Source organism: Phoenix dactylifera, unplaced genomic scaffold (genome assembly GCF_009389715.1).
Source record: "Phoenix dactylifera cultivar Barhee BC4 unplaced genomic scaffold, palm_55x_up_171113_PBpolish2nd_filt_p 001636F, whole genome shotgun sequence".
Lineage (NCBI taxonomy): Eukaryota > Viridiplantae > Streptophyta > Magnoliopsida > Arecales > Arecaceae > Phoenix > Phoenix dactylifera.
In genome coordinates this window covers 11,801-33,953 of record NW_024068940.1, presented here as the reverse complement: position 1 = coordinate 33,953, position 22,153 = coordinate 11,801, and the positions used below count along the sequence as shown (strand labels likewise).

Below are 22,153 nucleotides of genomic sequence, written 5' to 3'. Positions count from 1 at the left end.
ATTTCAAAATTTACAAATTATCAATTACACCTATTATCAAAAGTTCTTGAAGTTTCAAGGTACTTGGACTCACCATCAATCCTTCTAAATTCCAGCAATAGTAGGTGGAATGCTTTGTATTTCTCCAACCAGCCTTTAACTTTCTATCCTATTTTGATGAGAAAACAAGAGAAATAGGAGTGTAATGGTTACTTACTTTTACCGATGACAAACTCAGATACAATGTTTACTAGTCCACACCTAATATGTCTAATTAATCTAAAATTAATATAGACCCAACTCGTTCACATTAACCATCAACATAAGAAATAAATAAATTATTGCTAATTCTCTAATTTTAAAGTTCTAATATTCGAATTATCCATAATTTTCCCGTTCTTCCTTAATAAAGGATTAGGATTTTACCTTGATTTTGAGATCAGAGCATAAAATCCTTTGCTAGCTTCTTCTTGTTTGGATGTTTGCATCTCCACGTAAAATCAAGGCCGACTATGAAAGGAGATTTGCATTAAAAAAAGGACGAGGCCGGACAAGTGGCAATGCCTAGGGACCCAAGTTAGTCAAATCTAAGTGACTCAACTGGTAGATTGAGATTTAGAAATCTCATCAGTGCAAAAATTATATGACATGGATCATCAATGATGGATCTCATGGATGGTCGACAAAGGTTGGATGGAGATCTACACATGGGGTGGTCACAACTATGCCAATCCATGATCCTCTACGTAGGTCAACTTGGCTCCACAGTAAAGGAGTATGGGACTCTCCACTAGTCAAATCATGAAATACGAGCTAGGCTAAAATACAGATAGCTTAGTAAGGATTGATGATGGTCAATTCCAGTGGTGCATGACAAGGATCAGTGTGGGGGGGAGGGGCTTACATGTTGCTTGGCTGCCAAGAGGGCAAGACCCCTCTATCAAGGTCAACCTAGGTTACAGGGAAGGGATCCTTTGGAGTACACCCATCATCCAAAGAGAGAAAATGACACTTACTAGTAATATTTTGTAACATATCTTATAATAATCAAATATACTAGAGTTGCATGCAAGTTTTAGGTTAATAATACACGCTTGCAAATCCAAAGGTGAAATAATGTATAATTTTATAATGTTGACCCATCATCCAAAAAGAGCAAATGACACTTACTAGTAATATTTGTAACATTATACGAATATCTCATAATAATCGGATATACTAGAGCTGCATGCAAGTTTTAGGTTAATAATGCACACTTGCAAATCCAAATGCAAAGTAATGTATAATTTTATAATGTCGACCAAATTAATATTTTGATTTTTTTTATAACTTTTGTGTGCAACGCATGTGCCAAATAATTAGTATTATATATTCTTTCCTAGTATGATGCGAGCTCCTTGAAATGAGTCTTATATTGCTACGTTGGTGAAGTTATAATGTCTCACCCTATCTCTCTAAGCCATGCATGAATAATATTATAATTGAGTGATAACATTTCTTTCTTTCTCTATCTAATTTGCTGCTTTAGTTTTTTTTCCACATGGATTGGCCTATCCAGTGCCTCACACTATTTCTAAAGCAACAAGAATAACTATTCAGCAATTTTAATTGATGCAATCGCACCGACCGATCAATTACTTCCTAAATAAAACACATGCATCATACATACATAAGATTTAATCAAAACTAACTCAAAGTGTTAATGATTGTTTTCAAGAAATTAATCATTGTATAATTACTATGCCCGACTTTGTGACTAGTATCTATTGCATCCATGTCAAGATTACTGCTACCAATCAATATGAATACAACAGTTTATAATTATTTTATTGCTTGATTTTATATTAAAACATACTTGACTTTATGAATTAGATGGATAATTGCTAATTAGATCCACCAGTTTCAACACCCATTTCACACTCTAAGTCTCTAAATCGACACATCTTGCACATATCATCATAGTTCATCCTCCTCGTAGATGCACGTAGGATTTCTTGGTGCTTTATAGCCTTTGAGATGTTTCCTTTCGTAGCTCAACTTAATCCATGCAATAAAATAATACATACATGCTGAGATGCATGTACACATGAATCTAAAATATAAATAAATATTTTAAACATGAGAATAATAACTGCCGTAGCCTTTATAGAAAGCTTCAGCATTTAAAAATGAGGAAAAGGAAAAGGTTGGGCACTTTGAGAAAGTAATAAGTGATTTATTTAAGGCAGAAGCGATTGATAATAATCTTGCAAAGTGATGTACATGGATCTGACCCACCCCCTGATTAAAATGGAGCATGCAAAGCTGTGCAAGCAGTTTAAAGAAGCAAACTTTGGAGTGAAATATTCATGGAATTATATTCCATGAACAGTTTTGTGAGAGCACTGCATAAGTTAATAATTACATAAAAAGGATTGAAGCAATAAAAAAAAAAGGTCCTGTGGGGAAAAATATGTGTATGACCATCCTGAGAACAATTTTTACTAGCCGTGCTATGGAAATGAGAAAAGTGGTTCAGGAGTTAGGATAGATATGAGCATGTTTAACAATTAATTACCACTCTAAATGGAAACAATTATTCTACGACTGTGAACTTTAATGCTGCATTTTAAAATGGGAAATTATGGAAGGAAATCTTGAAATTATTAGAATTTAATTGTCAGTATCTGTTTAGATTCAGTGGAATTTATGTAGGTGCTGTGCGTTCTCTCTCATCTGAAGAACCCCGTGTCCTTCTTTATAGTACCCTTAAAGGGGGTAAGGTAATACCTTGTGGACTTCTTTTCTCTTCCTCTTTATCATATCAAAGTTTTCAATTTGTACCATCAAAATGTTTTGATACTGTTATCTGTACTTGCATTTGGATATTTGATACTTGATTGTGCCTAAATGCTTTCATCTTTTACACCAAAATAATTTAGTGGGCCTTGAAAATTTAATAGGTGAGGCACATACCTGTAGCATCCACTGGTTGGTCTTGAAAGGAACTCAATAAAACACCACAAAGAGCCAAGCCAAGAGGAAGCATCAGTTAGAGCTTGGACTTGGTAAGACTTAGGTGGTGATGACATTTAGGGGTCTTGGAAGAAATAAAGGCTAATGTTGTCAAAATAAGGTGAAGGGATTTCATTTGACTAAGTGCAATACATGACAACCTGCACATCTAATGTCATTTGTTCTTCTTGAGAATTTTACGGCATGAAAATGATATTATGAAAAAAATATGTAATAAAGACAAGCGTATAATATATTATCAACATCTATACAGCTTAAACACTAATTGGCCTAATCCAGGCAAATAAATTTTATAGCTTATATTAAGCTTGGCATGTTCTAATGGTGATCGGAGTTCGTTTGTGCTCTAGTGTCACCCTAAACCTCAGTTGTTGTGCAAGAGCTGGCTAAGAAGATATCTATAATAATATATTATCTAGTTAGGCATCTTTATCCTCCAATTAGTTTTCCCTCTCTTAGTTCATCATATACAGTGATAATATTTCTTTCTTCAATAGTATGGATGTTTTTTGAAGCAATAAATCTCAATAGCAAGCTCCATTTTATCCTACCCAATGTGCTACGGCCATTTCAATGTCTGCTTTTGGCCTTTCCCACTCTTTATGTGAATTTATAAGAGGCACCATCCTTTAACATCTACTATTAGGTTAAATCAATATATCGTCTAAATTTTAATTCTTACTCATGGGAGAGACAAGAGAAATACAATGTCCAAACTAGGAGTGCATATTCAAAAAAAAAAAAAAAAAATAATTGTATTAGGAGATCATAGCCATCTATGCTACTTATCATGTGTGTTGTATGCATAAATTACAACAATGTAAGAATGAATAATCATGCACATAGCATTAATTATGATCTAGTTGAATGTAAGCTATGATTGGCATTCAAATAAAGATGACGATTGAGCTTGAAATTCAAAATGAGTTACTTAAAAATAATTGGCACAAATGGAATTCAAACATGTGAACTCCAACAAATTTGAGCTCCAACATCAGTGTCAGTTATCCAATTAACTCTGAGAGCTTCGACTAATAGGGAATGAGTTAAGAATGCGTATTTTGCTTAGTAATAAATCTTTCCCACTTTTGTCTGCTCAAACACTAGCAATTTTTTTTTAATCCATAAAAACAACTGTTTTAACTACCACTAATACCGATCTTTACAATATTGGCCACCTCCTTTTAAAGAACTCACCATCAATTTCTCACCTCACCCATAATCTTATTGAAGGCTATAGTTCACCAACACTCACATTAAAAGTAGCAATTGTGGAAATGATGGTAGGTTTCCCAACACCCTAGGGATGTCAATAATCCTCCACTTATACACCCAATAATAAATACAAGAATAATTAAATGAGTTAGAGCTTTATCTTGGTTTAGATGAAGGAAGAGGAGCAATGTTGAGGGAGAACTAATGTGGACGAGCGAGAAGACAAAATCGTTATTAAATATCCTCTTGTATAACAATCTACCAATGATAATTAAAATAAGAACTATGTATCAAAAAAAATCAAAATAAGCACATTGTCTTCATTAAAAATAGGAAGAAAGATTTTAAGAGATTCCTATGAAATTACTATATATGTGTATGTGAGGGAGCCAATATAAGGCGGGGGGAAAAGACAAAGTAGTTACGAGTAATTTTCTTGTCTATTATTCCATAATGTTAACCAACACAAGCCTACTGCCTTTACTATAAATGGAACAAGGATGTCTGGACACTCCTAGGAAATATAATGTGCACATACATGCATGCATGCATATATACCTGTTTGTATCTATACTATAATCTATATTATATATAAAAATAACAGTTTTGAAATCAAAAAATATTCTCTTTTGATTTTCTTTGCTAATTTTTATACCAAATATATACTTTCTATTTATCTTGAAAATACTTTACTTACTCCTGCTAACTTTCTCACCTTGACTAATATAGGTGCTCTCTTATCTTTTCCAAATAAGATCAAAACTGCTTCATAACTCAACCCTCCTTTTAACATTTTTACAATTACCACCAAATTGCTACCGTACTCTTTATAATAACTAAAATCATAGTATTTGATATTCTTTTCTAGTATTTTTTCTATGGTAGCTATATATATTGCTTATGCGCCATATTATTGCTACTTACCAGATGACCAGCAAAGATAGTAGAAGAAGCTTTCCATTAAGCTTAGTTAGATGCGTGTTGATGAACATACATGATAGATTGACATTGCACCTTTCTAATTGATGCATTGAGTGAATGGCACATACCACCGTATCTACGAGCATATAACTTTTATTAAAAGTAAAAAAAATAGAAAAATAGCCTAATGATGTTTTAAAAAAGCTAAATAATTATTAAATAGGAACAAAGCCTATCTCTCCTTCATTTTTTTTTCCTCATGTAGCTCCCCTAGTTTTCCATGATTTTCTGGAAATTATTTCTCTTGTTAATTGATAGCACATAGAAAATTAAGAAATAAATCTTAGAATAAAACAAGGAAAGTTTCCATTTTCGTGGGTGCATGCAATGGGTCCCCTGGATGATTCCACCCAATCCGAAGCTCTCTTGCTCCTTTCCCCATTTAACCTCCTCCCTTAACCCCTCAAATATTTCCTTCTGTCAACCCTTCCATTTGCCAAACCAACTCTACTCCGAATCCCTTCAAATCCGCTCCCTTTCTCCCTCCTATTTTTCTCAGCAACTGCTGACTTCTTTCCCGGTCTTTTCTCTTTGACCAGTTCTGTTATAGGATTTGAGAAGGCTATTGTGGTTTTGAGTTCCTTGGGAGTTCTTAGGTAGGTGTTGGATACCTGCCGCGGATTTGGTCGCTGGTCCTCGACTTCTCTTTGGAGTGGAAGAATGACAGTAGAAGAGAGAGGGAGAAGCAAGGGGAATGATGCGGAAACCACGGACAAGTTCCCCACGGGCATGCGTGTTCTCGCCGTCGATGATGATCCCACTTGCCTCAAGTTGTTGGAGAATCTTCTCCTGCGCTGCCATTATGATGGTTTGTTCTCGTTTAATCCGTTTTCTTTTGTTTCCTTTTGGTTTTCTATATAATAGCTGTTGGTCGATTTCCTTGATATAGTTTTTTCGCTATGGAAAAAAGTTCAATTTTTGATGGTATTTGAGACTGCCCTCATGCTTCTTTCACTGAACTTTTCTTTTTGTTATATTTTTGGCTGTTCTTTCTATGATTCTCATCGAAAGTTTTGATTTTCAATGTGAATATCCGTATGAGTCGAAAGAAGGATTGGGTTTCTTTGAAGTTTTTGTTTTGAGAAAAGTAGTGGAGGCTTATTAAAGAGACGTGGGTTGTTTTTCTTCAGTTACAACAGCCAGTCAGGCAATCGTCGCTTTGAAAATGTTGAGGGAGAACAAAGACAAGTTTGATCTGGTTATCAGTGATGTCCACATGCCAGACATGGATGGTTTCAAGCTTTTAGAGCTTGTGGGCCTCGAAATGGACCTCCCTGTTATTAGTAAGTCCCAAGTTCTAATCTGATTCCTAGTTTCCTGATTAAAATGAATTCCTCGATCGTTAACTTTGTGATTAAAAGATGACATTGTTCTTGAGATTATATGAAATTACAAAAGCGCTGAATGGTAATGTTGGAATTTTTCAACGAGATTCTTACTTTACCCCCTATTTGCTTTTTTCTTATTGCATGTAATCTGAAAAGCAACCAATGATAGATTCGCTGAACTGTGCTAATTTACAATGCAGTGATGTCTGCAAATGGCGATACTAAAGCTGTGATGAAGGGGATAACTCATGGTGCTTGTGACTATCTGTTGAAGCCCATCCGGATTGAGGAGCTTAAGAACATTTGGCAGCATGTGGTTAGGAGGAAAAAGTTTGATTCAAGATATCAGAATGAAGGGGAGAGTAGTCTGAAGGCCCAACTTCCTAATTCTGAAGGCGTGCAGGGGCCTCGTGATCGTAGTGGTAAGCTTAACAGGAAGAGGAAGGATCAGACTGAAGAAGATGAACTAGATTCTGAAGAAAACCTGCATGGGAATGAAGATCCCTCAACGCAGAAGAAGCCAAGAGTCGTTTGGTCCGTTGAGTTGCAACGCAAATTTGTCGCTGCTGTTAATCAATTGGGCGTTGACAGTAAGAGCTTTCAATTGATAATGTAGTTCATTTGTTAGAAGGGAAAGCATAAAGCTTGTATTTCCATTATAATGCCTTTGTCATAAAGCTTATGTTTCCATTATAATGCCTTTGTCAACCTTTTGCTTGGATCAGCGCCATCCTTTTTTAAATGTCATTGCCTCTTTAGTACTAAGCCCCCTTTTGTTATTTCTGACAACAGAGGCTGTACCCAAGAAGATACTTAGTCTCATGAATGTTGAGAAGCTAACAAGAGAAAATGTTGCAAGCCATCTGCAGGCAAGGCTTTCATTTTCAGTCAACTGCTAGCACATGATTCTTTCTCTAATATATGGTACAATATTTGAGGATGCATTTTGTCATTTTGAATATTTAATTTCAATTTGCCAGACAACTATTTTAACACTAAAACAACTTTTATTGGAAGCCATTTACACCAGTGTTGCATAGGCAGGGACATGGGAATCCGGTTTGTACGCATATCCAACTGTCTGACTCAGCAAGAGGAAAAAATGAAGATATGGGGATGTTTAGGATAGAAGATAGTTTTACTTAAATAATATATATTTATAATTTTAAATTAGAAGATATTGTCTGTAAGGTCTTTCGGCATATATATTTGTTGTCCTACGCACTTCTAACGTCAAAATGGAGAGTTAACTTGTTGTTGGTATGAGTCCAGCTCTCCACACATCTCTAAAAGCTATAAACAGAGAATTTTGTAGGTGTCTAAGTATCTCACACATATCTGATTTGGATATGTATCCGACATAGATTTTTTGAGCTAGATGTAAGTGTCCAGGTAAAACCGATTTAGACTTTAGCACAAGGATAGGGAGGACCTACTTGGTAATTTCTTCATAATTAGTTCTAGTGAATGGATCTACTTGTCCATTTGATAAATTCCTTTTAAAAGGTTAGAGAAGGTGCAGGCCATAGTTTAAGCAAGGGTAAACTGCTAATGTTTAAGATAATCAAATCAGGCTGCCTTTTATAAATACATCCTTGTCCTGCCTGTTAGGGTTTCCCAGTGCCCTAGGGCGCAGCGGAAGATACGGGATTATAAAATTTTCTTATAAAACCCATTATATGAAACCCTAATAAGCCAAGATCACCTTAATAGTATAACCAAATAATGTAGAAAATATAATCTTGGTATAGAAGAATACCTATCACGCTATATCCAATATGTCTGAAGATGTCCTAAGGTGCCCAAATGTTCACCCTCCGATGTTGATCCACACAGGAATGGGTTCAAGACTCTAGCTCCACCAAAACTTGATTCTAATTGTTCAATCCTTCCAAAGGATTTAATTGGCTGATTTTCCTTCACTTCTTCCTTTCTACCTCTAAAACATTCACTAGCCTTTTTTGTCCTAAAGAAGACCCTCTTGTCTTGGGTTAGGACAAAAGAGAGAGGCTTGTAAGAAAGAAGGGATAAGGGAGAGAGAAGGAGAGGCTTTTTCTTGGATGATCTTTAGAACCCCAAGGCACCTCCTATTTATAAGAGATGGAGGGATGCATCATAAAGGGATGCATCCCATCCACACACCTCATCATGATGAGGCATGTGCCAAGAGATGCATCCCATCATGATGGGGTGCTAAGGAGAAGGGTGTATCAACTTCTTTCTCACATCTCCCTCTTAAATCCTGATGATCCAAGGGCCCAAATGCAGTGAACCAAAGCCAATGGTCCAGATCTAGGTGCCATCTAATGGTCCAGATCAAGACATCATCATCCAGGGTGCCATCCAATGGTCCAGAAGTAAGATGCCATCACCGATGGTCCAGATTCAGGCGCTGAGCAACGGTCCAGATCTTTCATCCAGAGAGCCATCCAGTGGTCCAGATTCAGGCGCTGAGCAACGGTCCAGATCTTTCATCCAGAGAGCCATCCAGTGGTCCAGATTCAGGCGCTAACCAGTGGACCAGATCCTTCATCCAGGAAGCCATCCAATGGTCCAGATGAAGGCGCCAACCAGTGGACCAGATCCTTCATCCAGGAAGCGATCCAATGGTCCAGAAGTGAAGGCCCTATCAAACCCAATCCAATTGGGTTTAACCAACTTAAAGAAAACATTAAACCTAATCAAATCAGGTCTAATTAAAGCCAAATGGGTTTCAACTCTTGGCTAACCCATATTAGGTCATGATCTAATCATATTAGATCAACCAAATCTAAGAATCATATTCGAATTTAATTTGAATCAGGAGCTAGGGTTTGCAACACGTGCTAGCATGTTCATCTTGCAAACATGATCTAATCCAATTAGACCCTTGATCAATTCCCTTGTGTGTGACCCATTGGGTTCCTTATCTTAGCCAGCAGTAGGTGCAGGTGCAAGTTGACCTAACCTGATTAGAATACCTCTAATCCAATTTAGGTTCAATTTAGTGCTAAACCTGACTTAGCAATCAGAACCTTTCTGATGCTTTGATCTAATCAAACTCTTTGATCCGATCAACCCACAAGACATGATTGACGTCTAGCAACGTATCATGTCTACCCGGAAGATGAGGAATGTATTGGACAAATCCAAACATACCCTTCAGTGGAAAGTTACTGTGCAATTCAATCCCTCAGTCATACTACATCCTGAATAAGTGCTCGAGTATGGATCAATATCAAACTCAATCACTTATTCATGTCTCTCTCAATCTTTTATATGATAATTCAAACAATGAAACATTAGAAACTCTTTCTAATATTCATTTTGCTTTGATCAAAGGCTTCGTGAATCATCATAAGATTAGAGTAAGTAGGATGTTACCTTCTCTTACTAGAAGTGACTGATTCCTTGTTGACCTACTCACAACCTTCGTACAAAATCCACCATATCCAGAATACCCCGTACACAACGCAATGTCGTGAATGAGGGTAAACCAAAATATAGCTTCAAGTGCACAAGGTACCATGGTGATCTCAGGTCTAAGGATCACTTGCACAACTCCCACTATGAGAACCATCTTTTGATAATTAAGTAAGAATCCATAAGATGTTCTCATGGCTGGTCATTTCAGTGAACTCATTCCTCTAATGAGCACCCACATCTTTGTATTAGTGTCTGACACAAGTGATTGTGAGATCAATCACCCTCTACATTGAGCATACATAAGATGTGCCAGTCTTTCCGGTAATATTGATCCCCGACTCAATATACCAATTTGACTGGGAATATTCTAAATTAGGATTTTAGGATTTTAGGTCTCACTGGTATAATCTCATCATAACCCTAAAATCAATGTCCTAATTTATGGGGTTCATCATCCAATAATAAAATAGATAAGCAGCAAATGATGAAACACAATGCCTTTATTGATATATATCGAGTGTCAAAGTACATGATTTGGAGGATTACAAAGAGAAACCCATCAAATGATTGGCTTATAGGGCATCTACTCTTTCAATCTCCCACTTGCACTAAAGCCAATCGCCCTTATATTTTAACCCCGTACAATCGAGGTGACGATTGAATTGCTGCTGTGGTAGAGCTTTAGTAAATGGGTCTGCTATATTGTTCTTTGTGTCTACTCGTTCAATCTTGACGTCTTGTCTTTCGATTATCTCTCGAACAAGGTGGAAGCGTCTCAAAATGTGCTTGGATCTATGATGAGACCTTGGTTCCTTAGCTTGTGCAACTGCTCCAGTGTTATCGCAATAAACTGGGACTGGTCCGGCAATCTCAGAAACTACACCCAGCTCTGTGATGAACTTCTTCATCCAGACTGCTTCCTTAGCAGCTTCACTAACAGCTATGTATTCTGCCTCAGTGGTTGAGTCAGCTACAGTTTGCTGTTTGGAACTTTTCCAACTCACAGCTCCACCATTCAAAGTGAAGATATATCCAGAGATTGACTTGCTATCATCTGGATCAGATTGAAAGCTAGAATCTGAATAGCCTTCTAGTTTCAATTCTGATCCTCCATAAATCAGAAAAACATCTCTAGTCCTTCTCAAGTATTTGAGAATGCTTTTCACAATTTTCCAATGATCCTCCCCGGGATCTGCCTGAAATCTACTTACCATACCTAAGGCATAAGCTACATCAGGCCTGGTACATAACATAGCATACATGATCGACCCTACTGCTGAAGCATAGGGAATAGAACTCATTCTAGTCCTCTCTTCAGATGTCTTAGGAGACATCTTCCTAGAGAGTTGTATGCCATGTCCTATGGGTAAGAAACCTTTCTTACTTCCATCCATGCTGAACCTCTTCAGCACATTATCAATGTACCTAGACTGGGACAAACCTAGCATCCTTTTAGATCTATCTCTATAGATCCTTATACCAAGTATATAGGATGCTTCACCCAAGTCTTTCATGGAAAATTTCTTTGATAACCAAGTCTTGACCGATTGCATCATTGGAACATCATTTCCAATGACCAATATATCGTCCACATATAATATCAAGAAGACAATAGCACTCCCATTAGTCTTCTTGTACACACAAGGTTCATCTATATTTTTAATGAAGGCAAACTCTTTGACTATCATATCAAAATGGATGTTCCAACTCCTAGATGCCTGCTTTAATCCATAAATGGATTTCTTAAGCCTACATACTTGATTTGCTCTCCCTTTTGAGACAAATCCCTCTGGCTGTGTCATATAAACCTCTTCCTCAAGGTGACCATTAAGAAAGGCGGTTTTGACATCCATCTGCCATATCTCATAATCATAGTATGCAGCTATAGCAAGGATAATCCGAATAGATTTGAGCATAGCTACTGGCGAAAAAGTTTCATCATAATCAATGCCTTGTTTTTGCCTGAAACCTTTTGCCACTAGCCTGGCCTTGTAGGTTTCTACTTGGCCATCAGCTCCTATCTTCTTCTTGTATACCCATTTGCACCCTATTGGAATCACTCCCTCAGGTGCATCAACCAAAGTCCACACTTGGTTTGTATACATAGAATCTATCTCGGATTTCATGGCGTCCAACTATCTGTCAGAGTCCCTACTCTTGACAGCTTCCGAATAGGTCAGAGGGTCATCGTTATCAACGATGTGGGCTTCATCATTCTCAATGATAAATCCATACCTCTCAGGTGCATTTCGCACTCTTTCTGACCTTCGAAAAGGAGTAGTGTGTAGTGGCTGTACCTCTTCCATGGGTACATCTGGTTGAGGATTATTATGTGTCTCACCTTGTAGGTCTTGAACTTCATCAAGTTCAATTCTTCTATCCTTGCCCTTTTCTAAAAAAAACTCTTTTTCCAAGAAAGTGGCATGCCTAGCAACAAATACCTTTTGTTCGGTAGGATTATAGAAGATATATCCTAAACTGTCTTTAGGATAACCTACAAATATACATTTGTCCGATCTAGCACTTAGCTTATGTCCAAAATTTCTTTTGACATAAGCATGACAACCCCATATCTTAAGATACTTAAGATTAGGTTTTTTTCCTTTCCATATCTCATATGGAGTGCTAGATACAGACTTAGATGGTACTCTATTTAATACTAATGCAGCAGTTTCTAGGGCATGTCCCCAGAAGGAAATTGGAAGATTTGTGAAGCACATCATGGACCGTACCATATCTAATAAGGTACGATTCCTTCTTTCAGCTACACCATTTAATTGTGGCGTATATGGAGGTGTCCATTCAGAGAGTATACCCTTTAATTTAAGATAGTCTAAAAATTCACTAGAAAGGTATTCTCCTCCTCGATCAGATCGAAGGATTTTAATACACTTTCCAGTTTGTTTTTCGACCATACTTTGATACTCTTTAAATTTATCAAAGGCTTCGGATTTATGTTTCATTAGATACACAAAACCGAACCTTGATAAGTCATCAGTAAATGTGATGAAGTAAGAGTATCCATCTCTAGCTTGAGTTGACATAGGACCGCACACATCAGTGTGTACGAGTTCTAACAACTCACTTGCCCTTTCTCCATGTCCCGAGAATGGAGACTTGGTCATTTTACCCATAAGACAAGATTCACAAGTTCCTAATGATTCAAAATCATAAGGGTCAAAGAATTTATCTTTATACAACTTATGTAACCTTGTCTCACTAATATGACCTAATCGGTAATGCCAGAGGAGGGTATTATTAATATTTTCTCTTTTTCTTTTATTATCTTTGCCAATATGAAACATAACATTATTAAGACATAATACTAAAAGACCATTTTCCATAATGCCATGACAATAATACTCATTAGATAAAGAAATAGAGCAACCATTGCTCTTTCCATTTATTTCGAATCCTTTCTTAAGCAACAAAGGAATTGAAATTACATTTCTAATGATTTTTGGCATAAAATAACAGTCTTCTAGCTTCAAGAACTTTCCGGAGGGTAGCTCCAGTATGTAGGTGCCAACAGCTTCAGCCTGGATGGATTCTCCTCCAGCGCCATATAGCTCGAAGTCACCTTTCTTCAGTCTTCTAATTTTCTGCAGTCCATGCAAAGATTTGCATATGTGAGAACCACAACCGGTATCCAATACCCATGAATTAGAATCAGAAGAACTTAATGTCATATTGGCATGTAATAAAAACATACCTTTTGATGCAACACTTGCATCAGGCTTCACACTTGCAAGAAAGCTCTTGCAGTTCCTTTTCCAATGCCCCGTCTTGCCACAGTGGAAACAGGTACCGGGTCCAGAGATTTTCTTTCCCTTCTTCTTTTTGATGCGACTCTTAGGGTTTAGTTTTTTCTTTGAACCCTTGTTGCCCGACTTCTTCTTTGAGCTCTCACCAACAAGAAGGATCGGACCCTTGTCCTTCTTGATGTGAGACTCTGCTGTTTTCAGCATATTTAGAAGCTCAGGCAGGGAGGAATTCAGTTTGTTCATGTGATAATTCACGACAAACTGCGAGAATGAGTCTGGTAGTGATTGCAGGATCAAATCCTGACTGAGCTCACTGTCCATAGCAAAACCAAGTTGACTTAATCGAGTGATTAAGTCTATAACCTTTAAACAGTGGTCTTGCACAGACGATCCCTCGATCATTCTAGCACGGAACAACTGTTTAGATATCTCATATCTAGCAGTTCTGCTCTGCTCACCATATAGCTCCTTTAAGTTAAGGAGTATGGAGTGAGTATCCATGCTATCATGCTGCCTCTGCAATTCATTATTCATAGAAGCAAGCATGATACATTTGACAGTCAAACTGTCATTTTTCCACATACGATATGTGGCCAATTCCTCCTCAGTTGCATCTTCCCCTGCTGACCCTAGGTCAGGGGTTTCAAGAATGTAGGAAAGTTTTTCTTGTGTGAGAACAATCTTTAAATTCCTCAACCAATCCACATAGTTGGGACCAGTCAATTTGTTTGTATCTAAGATACCTCTAAGTGAGAGTGAAGATGCCATTTTTGCAGAATTAATCTATAATTACAAAGAACACTAATATAAGCAGACCAATCATGATGACATGTATTCAATCAGACAAGGACTTTTATCTAATTGTTACTCCCACTATTTTTATCGAATATCATAACCCTCAAGTATGATGAACGAGAAAATACTAATTTTCTTAGTGGGGTTGAGATCCAAATTTCTTATAAAAGACCTTGTGGGAATCACAACAAGCCCTTATAAGTTCAAAGGTAGGAAACTCTTTCCAATTGTATCCCATGCAATTCCCAACTTTATTCTGTCCTCTAGCACACATATAGTCTTGTGGGAATCACAACAAACTATTGTGTCTAGTTAAGTCAAACCCTTCATTTTTATACAGTCATATTTGAATAATGCTGCCCTTGTGGGAATCACAACAAGGCAACATATTAAAATATGCCATATGCATCATATGCACCAAGATATTACAATATCAATCCCTAATACTAGCCTTGTGGGAATCACAACAAGCTAGCGTAGATATTGACATAATAATATCTAAGCATGAAGGAAGGACCTTTATAGTGTTATATCAGCAATTAGCTTTTCCATGGAGGTCAATCAAATAGTTGGCCAGGTAAGCAGATGGGAGGCTCTCCTTACTTAGTAAGGTCCTAATTAAATAACCACCTGTAGCCTCTTTCCTAGACACCAACTTAGTCAATTGATTCAGAATGGCTCAGCTTAAAGCAATTAATACTACGACTTAATTATGAATTTAGTGAGGGCTTTCAAATAGTAGTATCTTACTAACATTAAGCTCAACCATAAAGGACAATCAAATAATTGGCCAGGAAAGCAGGTGGGAGGCACCCCTCACTCAGAGAGTGAGGTCCTAATTAAGTAACCACCTGTGGCTTCCTTCCTAGACACCAACTGAGTCGATTGTTCCAGAATGGGTCAGCCCAAAGTTTTCATACTACTATATTGGTCTCATTGCATATTCTATAATTTAGTACTAGCAATTATACTGTGCTACAACATGAATATAACACTATCTCATAGCATAAACTAATCATGCATACAAACAACCTAGCTATCTCATAGCATCAAGATAATAGCATGTATTATCATTTGGTTAAACTGATTAAGGGTGGCTCTGATACCACTGTTAGGGTTTCCCAGTGCCCTAGGGCGCAGCGGAAGATACGGGATTATAAAATTTTCTTATAAAACCCATTATATGAAACCCTAATAAGCCAAGATCACCTTAATAGTATAACCAAATAATGTAGAAAATATAATCTTGGTATAGAAGAATACCTATCACGCTATATCCAATATGTCTGAAGATGTCCTAAGGTGCCCAAATGTTCACCCTCCGATGTTGATCCACACAGGAATGGGTTCAAGACTCTAGCTCCACCAAAACTTGATTCTAATTGTTCAATCCTTCCAAAGGATTTAATTGGCTGATTTTCCTTCACTTCTTCCTTTCTACCTCTAAAACATTCACTAGCCTTTTTTGTCCTAAAGAAGACCCTCTTGTCTTGGGTTAGGACAAAAGAGAGAGGCTTGTAAGAAAGAAGGGATAAGGGAGAGAGAAGGAGAGGCTTTTTCTTGGATGATCTTTAGAACCCCAAGGCACCTCCTATTTATAAGAGATGGAGGGATGCATCATAAAGGGATGCATCCCATCCACACACCTCATCATGATGAGGCATGTGCCAAGAGATGCATCCCATCATGATGGGGTGCTAAGGAGAAGGGTGTATCAACTTCTTTCTCACATCTCCCTCTTAAATCCTGATGATCCAAGGGCCCAAATGCAGTGAACCAAAGCCAATGGTCCAGATCTAGGTGCCATCTAATGGTCCAGATCAAGACATCATCATCCAGGGTGCCATCCAATGGTCCAGAAGTAAGATGCCATCACCGATGGTCCAGATTCAGGCGCTGAGCAACGGTCCAGATCTTTCATCCAGAGAGCCATCCAGTGGTCCAGATTCAGGCGCTGAGCAACGGTCCAGATCTTTCATCCAGAGAGCCATCCAGTGGTCCAGATTCAGGCGCTAACCAGTGGACCAGATCCTTCATCCAGGAAGCCATCCAATGGTCCAGATGAAGGCGCCAACCAGTGGACCAGATCCTTCATCCAGGAAGCGATCCAATGGTCCAGAAGTGAAGGCCCTATCAAACCCAATCCAATTGGGTTTAACCAACTTAAAGAAAACATTAAACCTAATCAAATCAGGTCTAATTAAAGCCAAATGGGTTTCAACTCTTGGCTAACCCATATTAGGTCATGATCTAATCATATTAGATCAACCAAATCTAAGAATCATATTCGAATTTAATTTGAATCAGGAGCTAGGGTTTGCAACACGTGCTAGCATGTTCATCTTGCAAACATGATCTAATCCAATTAGACCCTTGATCAATTCCCTTGTGTGTGACCCATTGGGTTCCTTATCTTAGCCAGCAGTAGGTGCAGGTGCAAGTTGACCTAACCTGATTAGAATACCTCTAATCCAATTTAGGTTCAATTTAGTGCTAAACCTGACTTAGCAATCAGAACCTTTCTGATGCTTTGATCTAATCAAACTCTTTGATCCGATCAACCCACAAGACATGATTGACGTCTAGCAACGTATCATGTCTACCCGGAAGATGAGGAATGTATTGGACAAATCCAAACATACCCTTCAGTGGAAAGTTACTGTGCAATTCAATCCCTCAGTCATACTACATCCTGAATAAGTGCTCGAGTATGGATCAATATCAAACTCAATCACTTATTCATGTCTCTCTCAATCTTTTATATGATAATTCAAACAATGAAACATTAGAAACTCTTTCTAATATTCATTTTGCTTTGATCAAAGGCTTCGTGAATCATCATAAGATTAGAGTAAGTAGGATGTTACCTTCTCTTACTAGAAGTGACTGATTCCTTGTTGACCTACTCACAACCTTCGTACAAAATCCACCATATCCAGAATACCCCGTACACAACGCAATGTCGTGAATGAGGGTAAACCAAAATATAGCTTCAAGTGCACAAGGTACCATGGTGATCTCAGGTCTAAGGATCACTTGCACAACTCCCACTATGAGAACCATCTTTTGATAATTAAGTAAGAATCCATAAGATGTTCTCATGGCTGGTCATTTCAGTGAACTCATTCCTCTAATGAGCACCCACATCTTTGTATTAGTGTCTGACACAAGTGATTGTGAGATCAATCACCCTCTACATTGAGCATACATAAGATGTGCCAGTCTTTCCGGTAATATTGATCCCCGACTCAATATACCAATTTGACTGGGAATATTCTAAATTAGGATTTTAGGATTTTAGGTCTCACTGGTATAATCTCATCATAACCCTAAAATCAATGTCCTAATTTATGGGGTTCATCATCCAATAATAAAATAGATAAGCAGCAAATGATGAAACACAATGCCTTTATTGATATATATCGAGTGTCAAAGTACATGATTTGGAGGATTACAAAGAGAAACCCATCAAATGATTGGCTTATAGGGCATCTACTCTTTCACTGCCTAGCATCATTTGTTCGTTACATGTGTGTTTTCTTGCTCTGAAGCTAATTGGCTGAATCTTCCATCTTGTGATTGCAGAAGTACAGGCTCTACCTGAAAAGGCTCGGTACTGTGGCAAACCAGCAAACTCACATGGCTACCATTTTAGGAGGTAGAAACTCCTATATTAATATGAGTTCATTGGATGGTTTTAGTAATTTTCACGCACTGAGGGGATCTGGACAGCTACCAACTCTTGCATCTTTTCAACCAAACGGTTTACCTGGTAAAATGAATAGTTCATCCGCATTTGGAATGCATGGGTTGGTACCTTCTCAGAATGTTCAACTTGGCTGCACCCAGAACAATAGAAGCTATCCTATTAATGATCTCAGGAAGCTTCAGGGCATTAGTCTACTTGGAAACCATCAAGGAAATTCACTTCAGGGGATGCCAACTTCTATGGGACCAGATCAGCTGCAACAACCCAAGGTAGTGCAGGAAGCAAACAATATATTGCCTTCTGGTTTATCTGGCAGTGGACTGGCCAATGGTGTTTTCAGCAGCACTTTTGCTAATATGACAAACAATGCTTTGTCAATACAAGCAAATAAGGAGCAGACACACGCTGGGGGATCGGGCAATTATTCTTCTGTTAGAATGCCTTCCTCTAGCTCAGACCCTTTTGAGTTTTGTTTTGGGGACTCTTCTTACTTTCCTGATCTTGTTAGATGTGATGACACTTGGCAAGATGTTCTTTCATCAACTGATCTTTGTGCAAGCACTTTGCCTATATGTGCTCCTTTTAGTAATAACTGTTCTTCTACCAACAACATTGGAGGCCGTGTTTCTCCAATTATCTCAAATATGAATGGTGATATTTGTTGTCAACCTTCCATCCATGTTACAGTGGCACCCATGCACGATTCAGTGATAGGAAATGATGTACATGGCAAAGTCGGTTCCCTTGGTGGGAGCATGATGCCTATTCCAATAGGTGCTAAAAAAGACCCAAAGTTCTCAGACTTTGGAAGATCAGACAAACAGAACCATAGCTTTAATCCTATTTATGATCGGATATTGAGCAATGGCATTGGTAACAAAAGGATGGATACAGATGTGATTGGACAAAAGGTGCTTGATTCTTCAGGCCTTGCACAAGATTGCAGTATCGATAAGTCAAGAGCTAATGGTCAGCTGACTTACAAGGATGAAGATGCATTGGAGATCACAAAGTCGCAGTGTGATTTTAATTCTACTGATTGCAGCCATGATGGATTTGCGAATGCCATGATTAAGCCGGTATGAATGTATGGTCAATTTTTTTCCCCTTTACATAGAAAAAAACCTATTAGTCCATATCTTATCTCTGAGTTAAAAACTTCTGAACATGGTTGAATATAGGAAGAGTAGATAACTGGAGCTATTTTAAATGATTGCTGGATGTTCTTTGATTTTCTCAAGTACAAATTCCTATCTCTTATCCCTTTCTTACAATTTTAATCGTTTCATCTTTTTCCATAATATGAATAGTGCTTTGCATCAGCAAAAGCAATGTTCTATATATACAAATTCTCAATAAGTATCCTTTGTTATTGATGTTGAGAATCAAAGTTATTTCCTATAATTCATAGAGTACCATATAAGTGTCAATTTAGGATTATGGGCTAGAAGCATACATAGAGTATGCGTCAGATATGGATACTTACATATAAGTTTTTTAATTGCAGCTTTAAAAATCAGTGGAGAGTTGGACTCCAACCATGACTTCAATTCAGTATAGAACTTTTTTTTAAAAAATATTGAAATTCAGTATAGTAATGTTAAAAGTAAGCTTTTGTTCACTTTCGAGATTGGTCAAGAATGCAGATACAAAAATAACTTTGCAAAAATATCATTTTCCTAAAATTCTTAAGCTAATTAGGTAATATGGATAAGGAACGCGAATGTTGGAAGACCTTAACAAATAATACATTTGATACAATATCTTTAACTAATTTATTTTTTAAACTATATTTAAACATATACTTATTTATTAATTAAGATTACTTTTTTTCCAGTGCATTTAGTATTCCCATAACTCCTTTTTTTTCCTCTTGTTGACTCAGATTTTGGGTTATCTATCTGGATCCAGTTCTCATATCCATGTCCATGCCTGAACAACTTTGTGATTAACAATTCATTACTCCAAATACATGCATGCTAATAGGTATGAGTTGATGGTCGTGCACGTGGATAACTAAGTATGTTAGGGATGGTGAATTCAAGATGCCTTTGGTTGGTTGCACTCACTATGTTGTACTTACTGATATGTGTTTTTCATTGGCTTTGTAGTAGTCCAAGGAGTGCAAATGATATGTAGATTATTGGAGAACCTAATATATGGGTATCTTTGGTTGCAAGGAAGCTTGGGGAAAAAAATAAAATAAAAATTTTTTTTAGGGCATGCTTGGATGATTGGGCTGAAAAAAAGTTTTTTAAATATTAGGAAAAAGAAAATGAAAAATAAAGAAGAGATGCTCATTTTCTTTCTTAAAAAAGGTCTTTGATTCTATATTTCATTTTCTAGAGGTTCTCGGTGGTGATGAAAGTTCAGTTTTCTTTGAAGTATAGATTGATACACTTTTTGGTGAACCAAACAGATTGGGAACTATATTTTGCTGACGGATACAGTTTCCATGTTGTTGTTCTTGGGCATTTGTTGGTGGGGGTTATAGACAAGCAGAATTGTTGTTCTTTCCTGAAAGGTTGGAAATCAAAATTGTGTTGACAGAGAACCAATAATTGGACAAGAATATATATTATAGAAAGATTCTGTTACATTACCTTGTCTTGCATTTTATTTTTTCAGCATGCATCTATTGTAAGAGAGAGAGAGAGAGAGAGAGAGAGAGAGAGAGAGGGAGAGAGCGAGAGAGTGATGTGCAAATGTCCTGAAAAAGGTCAAGCATGGAGGAATATCTTTCTTTTATCATATATTTATTCTCATTATCTATAGTACATTCAAGTTTCATTGTTAGTTTATGGAATGTGAACTGTTCATGGCATATATTAGAGACACATGCTGCTCTTCATTCTGAGATATTCTGTTATCATACTTTGTCAACTGGTAGATGATGCCCTTATCATGCATTTTGAATTTTCAACTCAGTCGTTTCAGAAATTTCTTCTATAGTTTAGGGCAAAGATTCATGCATAGGTCCCTTAACCATAAATAATTTTGATTATTTTATTTTCTGGGCCCAAGTTGTGGTTAGGTCCTGAGAAGGCAAGCCAGAAATACCTGGACTCTCACCTAATTCAAAGTGTCCATATTAACATTTCAGCAAGTTGAAATGTGTTGGCTCGGATACTTACGAACACTTTTGATTGTTATTTTAAAGGTTGATGGAGAGCCGAATGCTTCCAGTAGTAAGTCCAGCATGCAACATTATATATGAGCTTCTTTTGCTCTTGGATCTTGGTCAAGGATGGAGGTATTGCAAAACTTCATGATGTGCTTTGTCTCTTGTTTCCTTCAGCTAATTTTGGAGCATGAAACATGTACTTTGATAACAAAATTTTAGCAAAACAGACAACAATAAACTTTTATTTTTGTTTTTTAAGCATTTAAATGATAATATTCTATATGGCTTGCCAATGTTTCTTTTGGTCACTCTTGATGCTAAACGCTTTAATTCTAACTATATGTAGCTAACAAACCACCATATATTTCATATTTGCATTTTTGTATGTATCACCGCTCTTTAAGATCTTGCAAGCATTAATTTACTAATGCTGCACATTTTGATGAACACATAAACAAGTTAAAAGTATTAAAACTTGTGAAATCAAGATTGGGATTTTTAATTTTTATTGTTTTTCGATGCAAATAACTTATTAATAATTTAGCACCAAGAAAGTGGTGCTTTGTTATATTTATATAGAAGACAAAACACCTCGATACATTTTCAGTTTTATAATATTAAAAAGCTAATATATTTCTTAGTTATATCATTGTTTTTTCTGATGTATTCACTAATCTCTTTTTCTTTTTCCTCTTGCTGAATGAGACCTTAGATATGCATACAAATCTGACCAAGGTTTGTCGTGCCAGTCAGTACCAGATACTGTATCGGACGTACTGTATCCTACTGGTACCGATCTAGTATGTGGTACCGACCGTACCGATACTCAGTATGTCGA

At 37.1% G+C, this 22,153-nt stretch overlaps 1 protein-coding gene across 1 annotated transcript; it reads left to right on the top strand.

Annotated features, from left to right (window-relative positions):
- Window positions 1-5,542: 5,542 nt before the first annotated feature.
- Window positions 5,543-21,624, top strand: LOC103695878 (two-component response regulator ORR24-like). Its single transcript, XM_008777313.4, has 6 exons — window positions 5,543-5,998; window positions 6,321-6,473; window positions 6,719-7,108; window positions 7,311-7,387; window positions 18,068-19,270; window positions 21,352-21,624. The coding sequence occupies exons 1-6, from the start codon at window positions 5,851-5,853 to the stop codon at window positions 21,406-21,408; spliced, it is 2,028 nt and encodes a 675-aa protein (XP_008775535.2). The 5' UTR covers window positions 5,543-5,850; the 3' UTR covers window positions 21,409-21,624.
- Window positions 21,625-22,153: the final 529 nt, after the last annotated feature.